This window comes from Lolium rigidum, chromosome 7 (assembly GCF_022539505.1).
Source record: "Lolium rigidum isolate FL_2022 chromosome 7, APGP_CSIRO_Lrig_0.1, whole genome shotgun sequence".
Lineage (NCBI taxonomy): Eukaryota > Viridiplantae > Streptophyta > Magnoliopsida > Poales > Poaceae > Lolium > Lolium rigidum.
Window position 1 is genome coordinate 159,653,323 of NC_061514.1, and position 21,309 is coordinate 159,674,631.

A 21,309-nucleotide genomic window follows, 5' to 3' on the forward strand; every position below is an offset into this window, starting at 1 on the left:
GAAGAAAGCATATAAGAACACGAGGAGGATTGGTTTGATCTTCTACTCATACCCTCTACTTATTCCGCACATGAATATGCTTGTTGATGATGCCATTTTCTCTAGTAATTATTCTTATAAAGACCAAACTAATGAAAATTGTTCAGAGGAGGCCTAAGGCCTAGCCACTGATTTTGGGATCTTTAACAAGAATGATGAATTGAATTAGAGATAGAACTTTTATGTTAATCTTCTGATGCTAGTATATGCAGGAATTTCTATCTAGTGTATGAAATGTACAATAAAATAGAAATGAGATTTGCTAATGTATTTGCATGCAATGTTTGTTCAATACATAAACATAAAACATCTGCGATGTTTATAGAAAGCATACAGCTGGATGAAACATACGTGACATCTCTGATATATACATATCGCTGCCTAAAAAGTCATCATATGTGATCTTACAACTGAAAGTGCATGGAGCCCCCATGTGTGATTTTGGTAATTAATGACAATCCCTATGGACTAATGTTTGCATTGAGTTATATTTGTAGGATTTGTCAATAGGAAATGCTTGAACCATATGTTGGCTTCAAGGTTGCAATAAGAAGAAATTGATGAAGAATATCAAGTGTCAAGTATGTCTTGAAGATGAAGATGAAGTGCAAGTTCAAGACGAGCCATCTCGAAGAGATCATTTGCTTGAAGCTTTCCATCCATATGGTAATCATGGATATGTGAAGATGCACCGAAGAAGAAGCTCTCCCATGGTGGATTATGGGGGAGCAATCCACAAGATTTCGTCAAGCAAGAACTATCAAGAAAGGTGTTCCATCTTGTTGTGGTCAAGATCGTCATCATCGAGCTCAAGAGGAACGCGCAAGGTTAAGGTTTTCTCTTGATAGGATTTTTTTTTACCGGTCTCATGGTGTAGTTGGAGACCGGTTTATAGTTTAGTTGCCATACTATCAAGAGGGATCTCGAGTGAGTAACTCGATCGTATCCTTTGGAGAGCTCAAACCTTTGCATACTTGCATCATCTTTCTTGGTTCTTATTTGGATCTTATCCATTTGATATCTGAGATCTTTTGCTTATTCTCATGACAAGCTCTAGCTCATCGAGAATGGTTTTTGGACAGGAAACTTGTCGCATTTTCGAGGTTGGAGGTTTTACAAGTTTTTCTTTTATAGATAGGTCAAACCTTTTATCATTTGTTTCTATCCTCCCTTGTTGGACTATGATGGTTCCCTGTATGATCTTTTATAGCTTGTTACTGGCTTCAAAATGAGTCCAAGATCATCAAAATCGAAGTCCGGATGCTTAAGTTATGCTCATTCTTGTGTTGATGTTTCTGCCAGTTTTCACGGGGCGGATAATCCGGCCAAATATCCGGCCAAAATATCCGGTCCCTTACTGTGAGCAGTTCCCTCAAGTCCTTAGCCATTTTTTGGGGGCCAATTTTTTTGCAATAATCCGGCTCCGGATAATCCGGCCCGAGAAGACATAAACGGTAATATTTCGTGGGTGACCTATAAAAGGCCCCCTTCATCCTCCTTGGGAAGATACCTCCTCCCCCATTTGCTCTCCACCATTGTTGACCTTGAGAGCTTGCCATATACCTCTACTCCTCCTATGCTTCTTGAATCTTTTTTAGGGAAAAGGAAGAGGAGATCTAGATCTACATTTCTACCAATCAAATCCCTCTCTTTGTGAGTGGAATCCTCTAGATCTTGATCTTGGAGTTCTTTGTGAATTTCATTTGTTCTTCCTCTCTTTTCCCCCACAAGCTTTTGTAGCTTTAGTGGAATTTGGGAGTGAAGGATTTGCCATTGCACTTGGTGCATCGGTTTGAGTTCTCCACGGTGATTCGTGGAAGTGAAAGCAAGAAGCTTATTACTCTTGGGTTCTTGGAACCCTAGAAGGATTCTAGGCCTCTGTGGTGATTTCTTGGGAGCCTCCAATTAAGTTGTGGATGTGTGCCCCAAGCTTTGTGTAAGGCCCGGTTTCCGCCTCGAAGGAAATCCCTTAGTGGAATCGTGACCTAGGCCTTTATAGCGAGGGTCACCGGAGAATAAGGTGAGGCGCCTTCGTGGCATTCTGTGTGTGGTGTGACTACCACATCTTGGGGTGAGGCCTTTGTGGCGTTGGTGTGCATCGAGCAACCACACCTCAAGGTGAGGCCATTTGTGGTGTTTGGGAGCACTAAGCCACCGCACCTCTCCAACGGAGATTAGCACTCGCAAGAGTGTGAACTTCGGAATAAATCATCGTCTCCCACGTGTCTCGGTTATCTCTATACCCGAGCTCTTTACTTATAGACTTTACTTTGCGATAGCCACCGTGATTGAAGTTATATATCTTGCTATCACATAGTTGCTTGTATTGCTTAGCATAAGTTATTGGTGCACATAGGTGAACCATAATATATAGGCTTTGGGCTTAACAAAGTAAACGCTAGTTTTATTCCGTATTTGTTAAGCTCATCTCGTAAAAGTTTTAAACCGTCTATTCACCCTCCTCCCTCTAGGCGACATCCGTCTCCTTTCAAAAACTGGCTGACAAAACATTTGTGATGGCCCTTCACATTGCAAACGATTACAGGAAAAAGATCGTGTGCGAAAGGAGCCACATTGCACATGGTTTATTTAACCGTGTGAGCTGTAGACGAGCATCACCCACCCTTGCATAGTGATGGTAAGGTTTACCGTGTGCGACTGGCCATTTCAGTCATGTGTGAAGGCATGTTTTGTACTATGTGTGGTGCGAATATGAATTTATACACGTTATCGTATACATTAATTGTTGGGTTGCGCTTACGAGAGAAATTTCTATCCATTGTCGGCCGGAGCAGATACACTTGGCGGTAAGTTCTCACGGAATGTGTGGTACGGCGGTATGGCATCACCTAGTGGTGTCAATGGTACAAAATAATTTCCATGCCAAATTCACATGGGCATCCACATCCGTTTTTGAGGATATGGTATGCTTTATAGGAATCTGCCAGATATGGATCTGGATCTGGATGTTGGTCAAGAGAATATCCAACTAACATAGTAGAGGATATGATATTGATAATATCCGTCAGATCTACATTTTTTTTTAGATTACACTTGGTCGTTAAAGAGGATAATCCAACAAAATTAGCTAACCCCAGTAATCCAGACCATATAGTTTATTCATCAACCGAACTATGTGTGTTGCACGAACAAGCGTGCATGTTTCGCTATAATCTGTTATTAGACTAACATTTCTTACGTAAACGAAAGGTGCTTATAATTTTATGTGGATATATGCTCAATTATCTGTTTCCGGTCCAAGTGCCCCGAATCTGGTCTATATCTGTAATTCGATATAATCTACATTTAAATACAAATTCAAATAACTAAACACTCCGGTTCGAATCCACTACTTCCTCCGTCCAAAAAAAGTGTCTCAATTTTATCAAAATTTAGATGTATCTACCTAGATAGTGTCTAGGTATATTAAAATTTTAATAAAGTTAAGACACTTTTTGGTAGGATGGAGAGAGTATAAAATATGACAAAGAAATGAAAATAACAATATCCAATCAGATTTTTTTCAAGAGCATGCCAATAGCATACCTTACTTTTATAGAAGAAGAGCAACAAAAATACAACAAGTCCAAAACCTAGCTGCAAACAACCCAGCTGGCCAGAACCCACACACGTACCAAACCCTCGAACACAATAAATTTAAAGGCAACTGTATTTACCGGTGTCACATCTACCGTTCACTCTCTGCGATTGGTGAGGCTTTTGACATTTGCCTAATATAAAACTAATAATTGGAACATAAGTGAAACTTTTATGAAACTAAAGTGATACTTGAAAAATATTATGAAATAGTCTGAGAAAAATTGAAACTGATGACATCATTGCTGATGTCACTACGGTTTGTTTCATAAAAATATTCGTATTTCAATTATGTTTCAAGTGTGTTTTATAATTTTGTGAAAGAATTGATGGAGCACGTAGCTGACGTTACTCCGGTAGGCGTCGTCGCCGTAAAAAGAGGTTTTCACCAAACCCTCCGGGTGGCATCCCCATTCACGCCCGGCATGGTCTATGAGCTACTCTTTCCTTTTTTATAGAGCTGCCGATCTGGCCGCTGCGGCACAGCTCGTGCGGTTTACTCTCTCTCTCTCCTCCATTCTGCGCTTGCGTGCGTGGCAACCACGCTGAGAAGGGCGTCGCCAAGAGATGTGTACGGATAAGCTTGCCAATGGCGGAGCGGCGTCGCACTGTCCTTCCGACGACTCACCGGATTTCGAGCAGCCCCTCCTCTATGCCCACGGAGGACTTCAGGCGGGCAAGGACCCCGCGGCAGCGCGTGACCACGAGGCTCAGTGCTCGCCGGAGGACGGCGGCGCGACGTCCCTGCGCACATACTTCAATGGCCTCAACGCCCTCTCCGGTAAGTCCGAAAACTCGAACCTTTGCTTGTTCCAATCTCTCTATACTGGCCGTTTTTTCACTGTGTCTTCCAACTTGAATACTTGATCGATCCTGGATTTTCAGGCGTCGGGCTGCTAACCATCCCGTACGCACTGGCGGAGGGCGGGTGGCTGAGCCTGGTGCTCCTGCCTGTCGTCGCGGCGGTCTGCTGCTACACGGGCCAGCTCCTGCAGCGGTGCATGAGCGCGTCGCCTACCATTCGCGGATACCCGGACATCGGCGCCCTGGCTCTCGGGGGTAAAGGCCGGTTCGCCGTGTCGCTGTCCATGTACGCCGAGCTCTACCTCGTCGCTATCGGGTTCCTGATACTTGAGGGGGACAGCCTGAACAAGCTGTTCCCCGGCACAAGCCTCAGCCTCGGCCCAGGGATCGTGGTCTCCGGCAAGCACCTGTTCGTCGTGCTCGTGTCCATCGTAATCTTGCCGACGATGTGGTTGAGGAGCCTGAGCGTGCTCGCCTACATATCGGCCAGCGGCGTGGTTGCCTCGGTCATCCTGGTCTTCTGCGTGCTCTGGGCCGCGGTGGTCGACGGCGTCGGGTTCCAGGGGAAGGGAAAGATGCTGAATGTCAGCGGCCTGCCTACTGCTCTGGGGCTCTACACTTTCTGCTACTGCGGCCATGCCGTATTCCCAACATTGTGCAATTCCATGAAGGAAAAGGACAAGTTCTCTAAGGTAAGGAAGTACAGTAGCCTATGATTCTGATGCGACTGAAAACATTCCTAAACTTCTGCAATGTTCAATCTGATACTGAGTAACAGTTTGTTTGGTGCTACTACATGAATAGGTTCTCGTCATATGCTTCGTCGCATGCACCCTCAACTACGGATCCATGGCCATACTCGGCTACCTCATGTATGGTGACGACGTCGAGCCGCAGGTGACCCTGAGCCTCCCGGAAGGCAAACTCATCTCGAAGCTAGCAATCTACACGACGCTGATCAACCCATTCTCGAAATACGCTCTGATGGTGACCCCTGTCGCGACAGCGATCGAGGAGAAGCTGCTTGCTGGCAACAAGAGGTCCATCAAGAACATGCTGATCAGGGCCTTCATCGTCATCAGCACGGTCATCATAGCCCTGACCATCCCCTTCTTCGGCGAACTCATGGCGTTCGTCGGCTCGCTCCTCAGCGTCATGGTCTCGATGCTGCTCCCCTGCATCTGTTACCTCAAAATCTTCGGCACGGCTAGGTGTAGCATGGCTGAAGTTGTGCTTATCGTGATGATTATCGTTCTTGGTTCCTTGGTCGCTGCAACTGGGACCTACTCTTCTCTGCGGAATATTATACACAAATTCTGAAGCCGAGTGTTGCACATCAGAGATGGCAACACCAGTGTCCGGCAGGGTTGGTGTTATGTAGCAATGCAAAAAAAAAAAAAAAAAAAAAAAAAAACGCACCACTGAGTGGTTGTAGATGAGGCAGGGTAGTGCAGATCAACGAATTTTAAGTTCATATGTGTGTGGTCATGTGTTTCTTTGCTAAGACAAGTAAGTAATTATACTCGTACATGCTACTGTACGAGTTCAAATGCGCCGGATCATTTTATTGTAACACTGCCTGCCAGTTCCATTTCCCAACGCTTGCAGATACTATTGTAACACTAGTGGGGCAATTGAGTCTCACAAAGAGATCTTGTGGTGTATACATTAGGTCAACAAACTGATTCTGCCTTGGAGGTTTCCCATTTTCTTTGTTTCGACCGAGGTGAGACCAGCTCGGGATCAACTTGCTGAGAACTCGAATTTGATCACTTCTGCTCTGCTCCGGTGCTCCTCCACTGGAAAAAATATGGCACGTAAAATACAATAATGGTGGAGATCTTTCCATAGATGTTCGTAAGATGGCTCACGATCGTAATTTTGAGTGTAGGTCCACCGTCCGTACAGCCATGTACAGGCCGTATGGTCCGCCGTTGTGTTGTACCTTATTTTATACATATCTACGGTCACGTGCATGTGCCGAAATAAAAAAAAATGCTATAAAGATCTTGCTTATGTTTTCCTTGCGCGACGTATACATATCGTATCAATATAGACAAGTATACATGGGTTATACATGAATTTCGACGGATCCAACATAGAAAAAAATATCAACTATAACCCTCCAACTTAATTTAGGGGGGAGCACCGGAGTAGCCCCGAATTTGATATGGACAAATTGTGTCGATCCGACAGGAAGTTGCTCCGCCAAGGCATCTATATTAAGCTACAGCGTAACAATAGTACAACTCTTGCAGAGCAAGTGAATAACTCTTGCATTGGTGCGAGTAATTTGTCCGGTACGAATAATTAACTGTGGGCATCACTAGGAGAAATACTTCTCTCCCGTGCACTACACCCCGTGCACGGGCCATCCTCTCTCTCCTTTTTTATATTTCTTTATTTATAAATTTGATTTCCTCCCACCCACACACCCACACTAGATATCTAAAACATCTAAAACTTAATATATTTGAATTCAAAATTTAATTTGTAAACCATTTGAATATTTGAATTTGTAGTGAAGATAGCTTCAAAATGAGACTAATACTGAATCAGTTTTGACAATTTTTGAAAATCTATTTTAAAACTTTGTGAAACATGTTGATACTTCATGAAACTTGGTGAAAGTTTTCTTCAAAACATTTTGTTTCACTCTGCTTCAAACAATATTTAGTGATTGTCTTAGATTCTAATATGGAGATATAATTTTTTGTACCTAGTTTCATCAAGTTTTATTGTGTACCAACATGTTTCAATGTGTTTCGGAATTCAAATTTTAAATTTTGTTGAAACAATTTTTTTATAGTTTTGTTTAAAAGATACATCGAAAGGAATACAAAGATTTAAATTGATTTTTAGTCGAACAAATATTCTAATAAATATGTCTATTTCAAATTCAACACTAGAAATTAAATCCGTGTACAGAAAAAGAGAGGGAATGTACTAGTGTGGGGTAAACTTTCATGCAAAGATTCTTTCCATGTGCTAATCTTAAAGCAAACAAGATGAAACGGAGGGTGGATCCGTGTGCAGACCTTACATGCACAATACAAACGCCTCTCCGCATCACTAGGAATCGGAGACCAAAATGTGCTTCCCATGGCATTACTAGTTTGCCATTAGATTTAGTTAATTTAGATTAGTCACAATGGAGAGTATCATATTGTTTTTTATATTTATTAATTTGTAGTATCCTAGTACAAATATGTGTACATGATTTATTTGATATTTACTTTTTTCCAGTTCTACGTGCTATAATACAATATCTACAGTAACTATGATAGTACGACTATAATCTCTCTCATCATTGATTATAATGACAGTCAGTTTTTTAAATGTATAAAATGCATGATAATACCCCGAGTGTCTGACGATACCGTCTAGTCTCTAGTTAGCATTTGCACGAATTGTGTTGAGCTATCTCTGTAAACTAGTATATGTCAACTATTACCGTTGATTGCATGGAAAGTTGTGGGATTGATGGCCGATTTAAACTCCTCCTCCGTTGTTGTTTTTTGTTTAAGAATATTTTTGAACTAATAGTTTTGATTTTATCTTGAACATGCAAAAGCCTTGCATATCATTTCATTATAATTGTGAGAAAATAGTTTTTTCGATAATGTGCGCTTTTATTACTTGAATAAGCAATCACACCCGACCTCTGCATAACCAGGATGCACAAAGCTGTTTAAAAATTATCTGAATGTTCATGAAAAAACGAAAAAGGCGAAATATATGTTGTAACAAGAAAATGTAAAACGCCTAAGAAACAGGAGCTCTAATCCGCAGATTATGCGGCCACCCATGTAGTGAAAAAGTATCCCTCGTCGTAGCCTCTACTCGTGTACAGATCTCCGTAAAAAGGTCTCGGTTCTCCACTCGCTGAAGAGGCGACCATAAACGGAGAATATATGTACATCTGTAAATAACCTGCAAGATAGAACAATTTTTTTCATTAAAGATTTTATCATTTCTACATAGCCATAACGCCCAGATAACTACAAGTGCACCCATCCTAATAAGTCTTCTAAACCTTAAATCGATACCGTGAAGCCAATTGCCAAAGACGTTTGCAACACTAGTCGGAGGATAAAGGCCGGAAGCTACTTGGATGATCGACCATATAGATCTAGCAAATTGACACTGGTGAAGAACAAGTGTTTAATAGTTTCATCTTGATGACAGAACACACACCGAGTACTTCCATGCCAATTCCTCTTAACAAGATTATCTTTGGTGAGAATAACCCCACGACGAAGATACCATGCAATTTTATTTTTATTTTTCAACGGTATTCTCATCTTCCAAATTTTCTTGTTTTTATCAACTTGTGTATCTGATTGGAGAATTTCTTTGTATAGGGAATCCATCGAGAATTTTCCATTGGCATGTAGATTCCATCGAAATTCGTCAGGTGCATCCGATAGGTGGATATCCTCCAAACGAACAAGTAAGGAGTTCCATGCTACTAGTCGTGGACCCAACAAATCTCGTCTGAAAGTCACATCCGGAGATGAGGTAGCCATTACTGAAGCAATGATATCACTTTTGCGACGGACAATACTATACAAAGCCGGATACTATTCACATAGGGGGAGCGGTGCCTAACCAAATATCCTCCCAAAACCGTATTTGTATTCCATCATTAATGGAGAAAGTACCATGATGAAAGAAGAATTTTTTTGATGCCATTAACCTAGCCAGAAATGCGAATCCCTAGATTTCTAGATCATTTGGGATAACGCTTTCGAACAGATATACTTTCGTCTCAATATAGTTTGCCAAACCCCATCCTCAGTAAGGAGTTTAAACAACCATTTACCTAGTAAAGCTGAGTTCTTGACCTGAGGATCATGAACTCCAAGCCCCCCTTGGTCTTTGGGTCTACAAACTATGCTCCATTTAACCAGTCGATATTTCTTTTTCTCACTATCTCTTGCCAAAAGAATCTTGATCGATAATAATCGAGTTTTTGTAAGACTCCTTTTGGTAGAAGAAATAAAGATATCATATACAGTACCATGTTTGTCAATACTGAATTAATGAGATAATAATTTACCTTTCCAACTACTAAGACGCTTAATGAATCGGAATCCCCAAATATCGAATAGAAAACTGGCCTTGTCCACAACCAAACAACTCCGCATAAAGAGTTGCTTCATCCTGGGTGAAAGGATCGTATGCCGCACCTAGAAGGGGGGGGTGAATAGGTGCTAACCAAATTTTAGTTCTTTTTCAATTTAGGCTTGACACAAAGGTAAATTCTCTAGATATGCAACTAAGTGAATTTACCTATATGACAAGATAAGCCACTAAGCACGATATAGCTACACAATATAAGAGATAGAATAGGATAGAGGTAACCGAGAGTGGAGCACGCGATGACACGGAGATGATTTCCGTAGTTCCCTTCCTTTGCAAGAAGGTACGTCTACGTTTGGAGGAGTGTGGTTGCTATGAAAGCCAAACCAACAGACCACGAAGGCTTCACTCAGATCTCCTGTGAGCAACGCCACGAAGGCCTAGCCCACTTCCACTAAGGGATTTCCTCGAGGCGGAAACCGGGCCTTTACAAGGTTTTTGGGGCACACATCCACAACTGAATTGGAGGCTCCCAAATCTGTAACAATACAACAATCAACAACAACACATCAACACAAATCAACTAGGGAACCAAATAGGAACACTAGCATGAGATCCCTCAAACAAATGAGGGGGAATGAAAAACGCTTCGGTGAGGATGTAGATCGGTGGCTTCTCCTTCGAATCTCCAAAGATCAAGAGCTTTGGTTGGGGGAGGAAGGAGATCTTGCAAATCTTGTGTTTCTTGAGGTGGCTCTAATGGAGGTGAAGCTTGGCAGATTTCTTGTGCAATGATTGAGCAAAGGGGGAAGGAAGAAGAAGAGGGGTATAAATATCCCTCCCCAAAATCCAGCCGTTGGGCCTTCCGGGGGGCCAGATAATCCGGCCTAAGTTAGGGCCGGATAATTCGCCCCCCGGATAATCCGGCCTCAGGGACAAAACCAGGACAATGTCCGGCCAAAAGTCCGGCCACTATCCAGACTTGTTTTTCTTCAGGTCCTTAGCCAAAATCGAGGGGGCCAGATATTTCCGAAATGTCCGGCCCGGATATTCCGGCCTTGGTACAAAACCGGGACAATATCCGGGCAAATGTCCGGCCCCTATACTGAGCTGCTTTTCCTCAAGTTCTTAGCCGAAAATCTGGGGGCCGGATATTTTGGAAATATCCGGCCCGGATTATCCGGCCTGATGAACTTTTTGTTGATTCTTTTTGACAGCACTGACCACATCCAACACACATACAAATGTATCTATATAATCTCTGTACCACTTCAACAAACATTAGTGTATCACATACATTGACATCAAACACTCAAAACATAATATGAGAGATGTTCTTTCAATCTCCCCCTTTTTGGTGTTTGATGACAATATACGGATTTGCAAGAGAATCACTATAGAGACAAGCATGATGGCAAAACATAGAGGCACTCCCCCTACATGTGTGAATATAAGTAATTTGCATTTGAATACAAATACACAACACATAGGAGCGAGGTGCCTCAACACAAGAGGTATCCATCATGAGCTCTAACAAGAGACATATACAAATATGAAGTTGAGATAGGATGCAAGAAATCATACCCATGTGTAGATATAAGATACGGAGATATAGCATCACACATAATATAATAGCCTTGATCTCAACATATAGAAATCCGAAAACCATAACAATGTCTCACACCACATAGCACATAGTTTTAAACGGAACATAACCAAAGCAAATAGTTCAAATAAGAGGGAACACAAGCAATAAAGGAATGATAAACGCAAATGCTTGTGCCCAAACCATGCAAATCCCCGAGAGAGTTCCTAATAGAACGCTTCTCCCCCTTTGGCATCGAGACGCCAAAAAGGGGACAAACGCGATGCTACTCGCCCCATGGGGATCACTCGGAGACATCTTCATCATCGGACTCGTGCGCCTCTTCTTCTTCTTCATCAGTGTCAGGGGCATCCGGAGAGCGGCGAGTGAGGCTGGACCTTTGATTGCAATCATCGAGATCACTCCACGGAACCTGTGCAGAATGCCACCCATTGTAACCTGGGTGAACTGGAGGCTGGGGAGGGGGTCCTTGCTCACCACTGAGCTTGTGCAGAATAACCGCCTGAGTATGCTTAATCTCAGAACGCTCTCGGCTGGCCGCATAGTTCTCCTTATGGATCTCAATGTTCATGCAAAGGATGTAACGCTGAAACCAACTGAGCCTGTTCACTTGTTTCTTCATAGCCGGGAGGTCAGGATGGCGAGCAGGAGCAAAACCACTAGCACGAGCATCACCCATGAAGGAGTCAGGTGGAGGAACAGCAGAGGAGACTGGCTTAAGCTTGTAGGCCTTCTTGACAGAGTGCTTGATCAAAGGGTACCCGCTCAAGTCTTCACCACTCACGCCCGCAGTGTTGTTGATGAGGAGCTGGATATATGGTGCATAAGGTATGGAGGTCCGGGAGACCATGGCATCATGAATCTCATTGAAGATGAAGTCCATGATATCAATAGTGTAGTTACGTTCCACATTCTCATCACGAGCACACCTATAGCTGAGGTACATGAGATCCACAAGAGTTCCTCGGATAGCATCATTGTTACCACCACTTGGAGAGATGGTGGACCGAAAGAACCTGAGTAACTGACCATAGATAGAAAGCAGCCCCTTGGTCTCACCAACTTTTCCAGCGGATGTATAGAGATTAAACAACACACTCTTATCTGCCCTCTGAGGTCCATGGAGACGACGGCCTCCTTCTGCAGGAACTCCAAGAATACCAAAGAACCGGCGCAAGGTGGCCCTACAGTGAGTGGAGCCAGACATCCATTCCATAGTGCGGTCCTCATCTTTCTTGATGGCCAAAGTAGCAAAGAACTGCTTCACCAACTCTGGACTATAGTCACATTGAATCTTCATGAGATCTTGCAAGCCCATCTTACCAGTCACCCAGATGGCATCCTCAAAATGATTGTTGCATGCCAGAAGATCCACATCGATAGCTTGCATGGGACGTACTTTCTTCATGGGCTCATAGATATCCTTATAGATGAACTCCTGCTGCATGCACCAGAACTTCCTGCCCTCTGTCTCTTCATCCCTTGGGAGTTCTTCATACCAGTTCTTCATACGGAGTGCTGCATAAGAGACAATGTCCATAGCCTTGTAGTTCTGCCTCTGTTCCTTGTTCTTCTGTCTTGAAGAGGTGGACTTGCGGGGAGCATTCAGTGTGAACTCATCACTCGACCGGTCATGCCTTGAGCGTCTCCGACCCCGAGAACCACTACCTGTGAACAGCAAAGATGGATAGCAAAGAGGAGATAATGCTCATAAGTCATGAATGATACAGTAATGTACTCTAGAAGCATACTATAGGTTGGTACAAGTCTAGACAAGATAGATTGAACCAAAACTGCAGCGGCGATGAAGCTACAGGCCGGATAATCCGGTGTCCCTGGGGGGCGGATAATCCGGCCTGGCCGAATATTCCGGTCCTCGCGGGGGCCGGATAATCCGGCCCTGCGAATCTAGCAGATTTTGCAATCAAAAACTTGTCTACGACCAGATCGGCCTGATGGCGTGTAACTCACACGTTCGTTGGGAACCCCAAGAGGAAGGTATGATGCGCACAGCAGCAAGTTTTCCCTCAGAAAGAAACCAAGGTTTATCGAACCAGGAGGAGCCAAGAAGCACGTTGAAGGTTGATGGCGGCGGGATGTAGTGCGGCGCAACACCGGAGATTCCGGCGCCAACGTGGAACCTGCACAACACAACCAAAGTACTTTGCCCCAACGAAACAACGAGGTTGTCAATCTCACCGGCTTGCTTGTAACAAAGGATTAGATGTATAGTGTGGATGATGATTGTTTGCAAGAACGAGTAAAGAACAATAGCAGCAGATTTGTATTTCGAGTATAAAAGAATGGACCGGGGTCCACAGTTCACTAGAGGTGTCTCTCCCATAAGATAGCATGTTGGGTGAACAAATTACGATCAGGCAATTGACAAATAGAGAGGGCATAACAATGCACATACATGACATGATGAATATTGTGAGATTTAATTGGGCATTACGACAAAGTACATAGACCGCTATCCAGCATGCATCTATGCCTAAAAAGTCCACCTTCGAGGTTATCATCCGAACCCCTTCCAGTATTAAGTTGCAAAACAACGAGACAATTGCATTAAGTATGGTGCGTAATGTAATCAATAACTACATCCTCGGACATAGCATCAATGTTTTATCCCTAGTGGCAACAAGCACATCCACAACCTTAGAACTTTCTGTCACTGTCCCATATTTAATGGAGGCATGAACCCACTATCGAGCATAAGTACTCCCTCTTGGAGTTAAGAGCAAAAACTTGGCCAGAGCCTCTACTAATAACGGAGAGCATGCAAGATCATAAACAACACATAGGTAATAGATTGATAATCAAAATAACATAGTATTCTCTATCCATCGGATCCCGACAAACACAACATATAGAATTACACATAGATGATCTTGATCATGTTAGGCAGCTCACAAGATCCGACAATGAAGCACATGAGGAGAAGACAACCATCTAGCTACTGCTATGGACCCATAGTCCAGGGGTGAACTACTCACTCATCACTCCGGAGGCGACCATGGCGGTGAAGAGTCCTCCGGGAGATGATTCCCCTCTCCGGCAGGGTGCCGGAGGCGATCTCCGGAATCCCCCGAGATGGGATTGGCGGCGGCGGCGTCTCAGTAAGGTTTTCCGTATCGTGGCTCTCGGTACTGTGGGTTTCGCGACGAAGACTATATGTAGGCGGAAGGGCAGGTAAAGAGGCGGCACGAGGGGCCCACACCACAGGCCGGCGCGGCCAGGGCCTGGGCCGCGCCGCCCTGGTGTGTCGCCACCTTGTGGCCCCACTTCGACTCTCCCTCGGTCTTCTGGAAGCTTCGTGGCAAAATAGGACTCTGGGCGTTGATTTCGTCCAATTCCGAGAATATTTCTTTACTAGGATTTCTGAAACCAAAAACAGCGTAAAACAAAGAATCGGCTCTTCGGCATCTTGTTAATAGGTTAGTGCCGGAAAATGCATAAATACGACATATAATGTGTACAAAACATGTAGATATCATCAATAATGTGGCATGGAACATAAGAAATTATCGATACATCGAAGACGTATCAGCATCCCCAAGCTTAGTTCTGCTCGTCCCGACAGTGTAAACGATAACACGAGATAATTTTCGGAGTGACATGCCATCATAACCTTGATCATACTATTGTAAACATATGTAATGAATGCAGCGATCAAAACAATGGTAATGACATGAGTAAACAAATGAATCATAAAGCAAAGAATTTTCATGAATAGTACTTTCAAGACAAGCATCAATAAGTCTTGCATAAGAGTTAACTCGTAAAGCAATAAATCAAAGTAAAGGTATTGAAGCAACACAAAAGAAGATTAAGTTTCAGCGGTTGCTTTCAACTTATAACATGTATATCTCATGGATAATTGTCAACATAGAGTAATATAACAAGTGCAATATGCAAGTATGTAGAAATCAATGCATAGTTCACACAAGTGTTTGCTTCTTGAGGTGGAGAGAGATAGGTGAACTGACTCAACATAAAAGTAAAAGAAAAGTCCTTCAAAGAGGAAAGCATCGATTGCTATATTTGTGCTAGAGCTTTTATTTTGAAAACAAGAAACAATTTTGTCAACGGTAGTAATAAAGCATATGTATTATGTAAATTATATCTTACAAGTTGCAAGCCTCATGCATAGTATACTAATAGTGCCCGCACCTTGTCCTATAGCTTGGACTACCGGATCATCGCAATACACATGTTTTAACCAAGTGTCACAAAGGGTACCTCCATGCCGCTTGTACAAAGGTCTAAGGAGAAAGCTCGCATTTTGGATTTCTCGCTTTTGATTATTCTCAACTTAGACATCCATACCGGGACAACATGGACAACAGATAATGGACTCCTCTTTAATGCATAAGCATGTAGCAACAGTTAGTGTTCTCATATGAGATTGAGGATATGTGTCCAAAACTGAAACTTCCACCATGATTCATGGCTTTAGTTAGCGGCCCAATGTTCTTCTCTAACAATATGCATGCTCCAACCATTAAGGTGGTATTACTTCAGACAAGACGGACATGCATAGCAACTCACATGATATTCAACAAAGAGTAGTTGATGGCGTCCCCAGAAACATGGTTATCGCACAACAAGCAACTTAATAAGAGATAAAGTGCATAAGTACATATTCAATACCACAATAGTTTTTAAGCTATTTGTCCCATGAGCTATATATTGTAAAGGTGAAGAATGGAAATTTTAAAGGTAGCACTCAAGCAATTTACTTTGGAATGGCGGAGAAATACCATGTAGTAGGTAGGTATGGTGGACACAAATGGCATAGTGGTTGGCTCAAGGATTTTAGATGCATGAGAAGTATTCCCTCTCGATACAAGGTTTAGGCTAGCAAGGTTATTTGAAACAAACACAAGAATGAACCGGTGCAGCAAAACTCACATAAAAGACATATTGTAAACATTATAAGACTCTACACCGTCTTCCTTGTTGTTCAAACTCAATACTAGAAATTATCTAGACTTTAGAGAGACCAAATATGCAAACCAAATTTAGCAAGCTCTAGGTGTTTCTTCATTAATGGGTGCAAAGTATATGATGCAAGAGTTTAAATATGAGCACAACAATTGCCAAGTATCAAATTATTCAAGACATTTTAGAATTACTACATATAGCATTTCCCGATTCCAACCATATAACAATTTAACGAAGAAGATTCAACCTTCGCCATGAATACTATGAGTAAAGCCTAAGGACATATTTGTCCATATGCAACAGTGGAGCGTGTCTCTCTCCCACACAATGAATGCTAGGATCCATTTTATTCAAACAAAACAAAAAACAAAAACAAACCGACGTTCCAAGCAAAGTACATAAGATGTGACGGAATAAAAATATAGTTTCAGGGGAGGAACCTGATAATGTTGTCGATGAAGAAGGGGATGCCTTGGGCATCCCCAAGCTTAGACGCTTGAGTCTTCTTAGAATATGCAGGGGTGAACCACCGGGGCATCCCCAAGCTTAGAGCTTTTACTCTCCTTGATCATATTGCATCATTCTCCTCTCTTGATCCTTGAAAACTTCCTCCACACCAAACTCGAAACAACTCATTAGAGGGTTAGTGGACAATAAAAATTAACATGTTCAGAGGTGACACAATCATTCTTAACACTTCTGGACATTGCATAAAGCTACTGGACATTAATGGATCAAAGAAATTCATCCAACATAGCAAAAGAGGCAATGCGAAATAAAAGGCAGAATCTGTCAAAACAGAACAGTCCGTAAAGATGGATTTTATTGAGGCACCAGACTTGCTCAAATGAAAATGCCCAAATTGAATGAAAGTTGCGTACATATCTGAGGATCATGCACGTAAATTGGCTTAATTTTCTGAGCTACCTACAGAGGGGAAGGTCGAAATTCGTGACAGCAAAGAAATCTGTAACTGCGCAGTAATCCAAATCTAGTATGAACTTTACTATCAAAGACTTTACTTGGCACAACAAAGCACAAAACTAAGATAAGGAGAGGTTGCTACAGTAGTAAACAACTTCCAAGACTCAAATATAAAACAAAAATACTGTAGTAAAAACATGGGTTGTCTCCCATAAGCGCTTTTCTTTAACGCCTTTCAGCTAGGCGCAGAAAGTGTGTATCAAGTGTTATCAAGAGACGAAGTATGAACATCATAACCAGAGGTGTTGGGGGTTTTCTCAACCATGCATAGTATATTGGATACATAAGTTTCAGCGGCTCCTTTTTCATTAATCTTGGGCTTGCTACTCTCATCAAACAAATTTTCAGGAACAAGCCAAGCATAGTTATTTTCTAGCGCTTCATTCATCGCTAGGAGCTTACATGGTATTGGTGCTTTGATCTCCCCACCATCATTAATGTTATTAGTGTACCTTACTCTCTCCATGTCCATCTTTTCAAGGATACTAACAAAATTGGTATAAGAACCAAGCATCTTATATTTAATAAAGACCTTTCTAGCCTCTCTTGCTATACCACCAAATTCTCTAAGAAGGGTTTCTAAAACAAAATCTTTCTTTTCCCCTTCTTCCATATCACCGATTGTAAGAAACATGTGTTGGATTATAGGTTTGAGATTAACAAATTTAGTTTCCAACATGCGAACTAAAGCAGCAGCAGCAATTTCATAATTAGGAGCAAGTTCTACCAAGTGTCTATCTTCAAAATCTTCAACGGTACTAACATGATTGAAAAACTCTTCTATATTGTTTCTCCCAACGATGGACCCACGTCCTACCGGTATGTCTTTTACGGTAAAATTAAAAGGAAACATGTTGAAATAAGTAAAGCAAATGCAAGTAACTAATTTTTTTGTGTTTTTTATATAGAGTGCAAGACAGTAAATAAAGTAAATCTAGCAACTAATTTTTTTGTGTTTTGATATAAAGTGCAAGACAGTAAATAAAGTAAAGCTAGCAACTAATTTTTTGTGTTTTGATATAATTTCAGCAAACAAAGGAGTAAATAAAATAAAGCAAGACAAAAACAAAGTAAAGAGATTGGATTGTGGAGACTCCCCTTGCAGCGTGTCTTGATCTCCCCGGCAACGGCGCCAGAAAATCTGCTGGCGCGTAGTTGACGTGGGAGTTAGAAATCTTTGTGGTGTAGCTTTTCTTCGGCTTCCCGACAACGGCGCCGTAAAATATGCTTGATGGCGTGTAACTCACACGTTCGTTGGGAACCCCAAGAGGAAGGTATGATGCGCACAAGAAGCAAGTTTTCACTCGTAAAGAAACCAAGGTTTATCGAACCAGGAGGAGCCAAGAAGCACGTTGAAGGTTGATGGCGGCGGGATGTAGTGCGGCGCAACACCAGAGATTCCGGCGCCAACGTGGAACCCGCACAACACAACCAAAGTACTTTGCCCCAACGAAACAGCGAGGTTGTCAATCTCACCGGCTTGCTGTAACAAAGGATTAGATGTATAGTGTGGATGATGATTGTTTGCAAGAACAGTAAAGAACAATAGCAACAGATTTGTATTTCAGTATAAAAGAATGGACCGGGGTCCACAGTTCACTAGAGGTGTCTCTCCCATAAGATAGCATGTTGGGTGAACAAATTACAGTCAGGCAATTGACAAATAGAGAGGGCATAACAATGCACATACATGACATGATGAATATTGTGAGATTTAATTGGGCATTACGACAAAGTACATAGACCGCTATCCAACGCATGCATCTATGCCTAAAAAGTCCACCTTCAGGTTATCATCCGAACCCCTTCCAGCATTAAGTTGCAAAACAACAGACAATTGCATTAAGTATGGTGCGTAATGTAATCAATAACTACATCCTCGGACATAGCATCAATGTTTTATCCCTAGTGGCAATAGCACATCCACAACCTTAGAACTTTCTCGTCACCGTCCTGCATTTAATGGAGGCATGAACCCACTATCGAGCATAAATACTCCCTCTTGGAGTTAAGAGCAAAAACTTGGCCGCAGCCTCTACTAATAACGGAGAGCATGCAAGATCATAAACAACACATAGGTAATAGATTGATAATCAAAATAACATAGTATTCTCTATCCATCGGATCCCGACAAACACAACATATAGAATTACGTATAGATGATCTTGATCATGTTAGGCAGCTCACAAGATCCGACAATGAAGCACATGAGGAGAAGACAACCATCTAGCTACCGCTATGGACCCATAGTCCAGGGGTGAACTACTCACTCATCACTCCGGAGGCGACCATGGCGGTGAAGAGTCCTCCGGGAGATGATTCCCTCTCCGGCAGGGTGCCGGAGGCGATCTCCAGAATCCCCCGAGATGGGATTGGCGGCGGCGGCATCTCAGTAAGGTTTTCCGTATCGTGGCTCTCGGTACTGGGGGTTTCGCGACGAAGACTATATGTAGGCGGAAGGGCAGGTAAAGAGGCGGCACGAGGGGCCCACACCACAGGCCGGCGCGGCCAGGGCCTGGGCCGCGCCGCCCTGGTGTGTCGCCACCTCGTGGCCCCACTTCGACTCTCCCTCGGTCTTCTGGAAGCTTCGTGGCAAAATAGGACCCTGGGCGTTGATTTCATCCAATTCCGAGAATATTTCTTTACTAGGATTTCTGAAACCAAAAACAGCAGAAAACAGCAACTTGCTCTTCGGCATCTTGTTAATAGGTTAGTGCCGGAAAATGCATAAATACGACATATAATGTGTATAAAACATGTAGATATCATCAATAATGTGGCATGGAACATAAGAAATTATCGATACGTCGGAGACGTATCACGGCCTCATAGCATGCAAGAGGAGTATACTACACATGATTTGGAACAACTAGACACCAAATCCACCAAGAAAATAGCACATACAAATCACAACACCTAGGGTTAGGGATTGTGAGTCATACCCGCATCCATTGCGAAAGCCGCTTGGAGGAGAAGGTAGCTAGGGAGGAGGAGCACCCGATCCACCCAAAAACTCCGGGAGGGAGTGGACGGGGCGGCTCCGGCGAGGAGGAGAAGCTTCGGCGACCTTGAGAGGAGAGAGGTGAGAGAGAGGCGCGTGGGGGGTGGTGTGAACCATTTGCCCCCCCCCCCCCGCGGCCTCGTCCTCAGCCCTTTCAGGGTCTGCCCAGGCCGGATAATCCGGCCCTAAGTAAGGGCGGATAATCCGGCCGGGCCGGATTTTCCGGGGTGCCAAAGGGCCGGATTATCCGGTTTTCTGGAATTTCCAGAACACCGGAAATCCTGCCTATCTTTAGTTGGTTATTTGCATAGACCCATATGTGATGCAATAATGTATCACGTCACATATAAGAAGCATATTTACCAATAAGATTGGGCGACCTAGATCATCCGACCGAAAAACCTCAAACTCCAAGTTTTTTACCAAATCATGACAAATGAGCAAGATGGAAGAGGCTTATAGGAGAGTGTAGGCTTAGGTTTAGAGGGTACAAACTGTTAATGGTACATGATCACTCAAGTTTGCAAGATATGAGCAAATAAGGCCAAACTAGAGTGATTTCCCATAAGAACATGGAGTTGTCAAATAAAAACGATAAGATCCAAATAACTCCAACTCTTCACAAAGAAGAGTGTGGTGGCCTAGGCCACCATATATGAGTGTTGTGGCATGGCACCGCGAAGATATATCTTGGGTCCAAGCCACTACTCATCATTGAAGCTCACATATCAACATATGATATAAAGAGAATGATATCTTAATGTCGGCATTATGGGGGAGGGATAGCTCAATAATTTAAACCGCACTCCCCCTATTTCCATGCCCACATATAAACCAAGTAAAGTTTTGAGACAAAGGTGTGTTTGCAAGATGGTCAAGCTATACTCCTTGAATCAATGATATTTAGCTCATTCCTCAAATAAGAGAACCTTGCTTCATCAAGAGGCTTCGTGAATATATCGGCAAGTTGATCTTTGGTAGGAACATAGATAAGCTCAATATCACCACGGGCAACATGATCCCTAATGAAATGATTCCGGATCTCAATATGCTTCGTTCTTGAATGTTGCACCGGATTATAGGCAATCTTGATGGCACTTTCATTGTCACATAATAGAGGCACTTTGTCACAAATGACACCGTATTCCTTTAAAGTTTGCCTCATCCATAACAATTGAGTGCATCCACTTGCGGCGGCAACATATTCGGCTTCGCGGTGGAGAGAGATATACAATTTTGCTTCTTA

At 42.8% G+C, this 21,309-nt stretch overlaps 1 protein-coding gene across 1 annotated transcript; it reads left to right on the forward strand.

The window, feature by feature from the left end:
- The first annotated feature begins 4,203 nt into the window (after positions 1-4,203).
- Positions 4,204-5,760, forward strand: LOC124672187 (amino acid transporter AVT1I-like). Its single transcript, XM_047208460.1, has 3 exons — positions 4,204-4,417; positions 4,522-5,132; positions 5,245-5,760. Exons 1-3 carry the CDS (start codon positions 4,204-4,206, stop codon positions 5,758-5,760), a joined length of 1,341 nt encoding a protein of 446 aa, XP_047064416.1.
- The last annotated feature ends 15,549 nt before the right edge of the window (positions 5,761-21,309 follow it).

Coding starts and splice junctions, on each gene's coding strand:
- LOC124672187 (XM_047208460.1), top strand. CDS start 4,204: ATGTGTACGGATAAGCTTGCCAATGGCGGAGCGGCGTCGCACTGTCCT. Junction 4,418..4,521: donor TGGCCTCAACGCCCTCTCCG/GTAAGTCCGAAA, acceptor CTGGATTTTCAG/GCGTCGGGCTGCTAACCATC. Junction 5,133..5,244: donor AAAAGGACAAGTTCTCTAAG/GTAAGGAAGTAC, acceptor CTACATGAATAG/GTTCTCGTCATATGCTTCGT.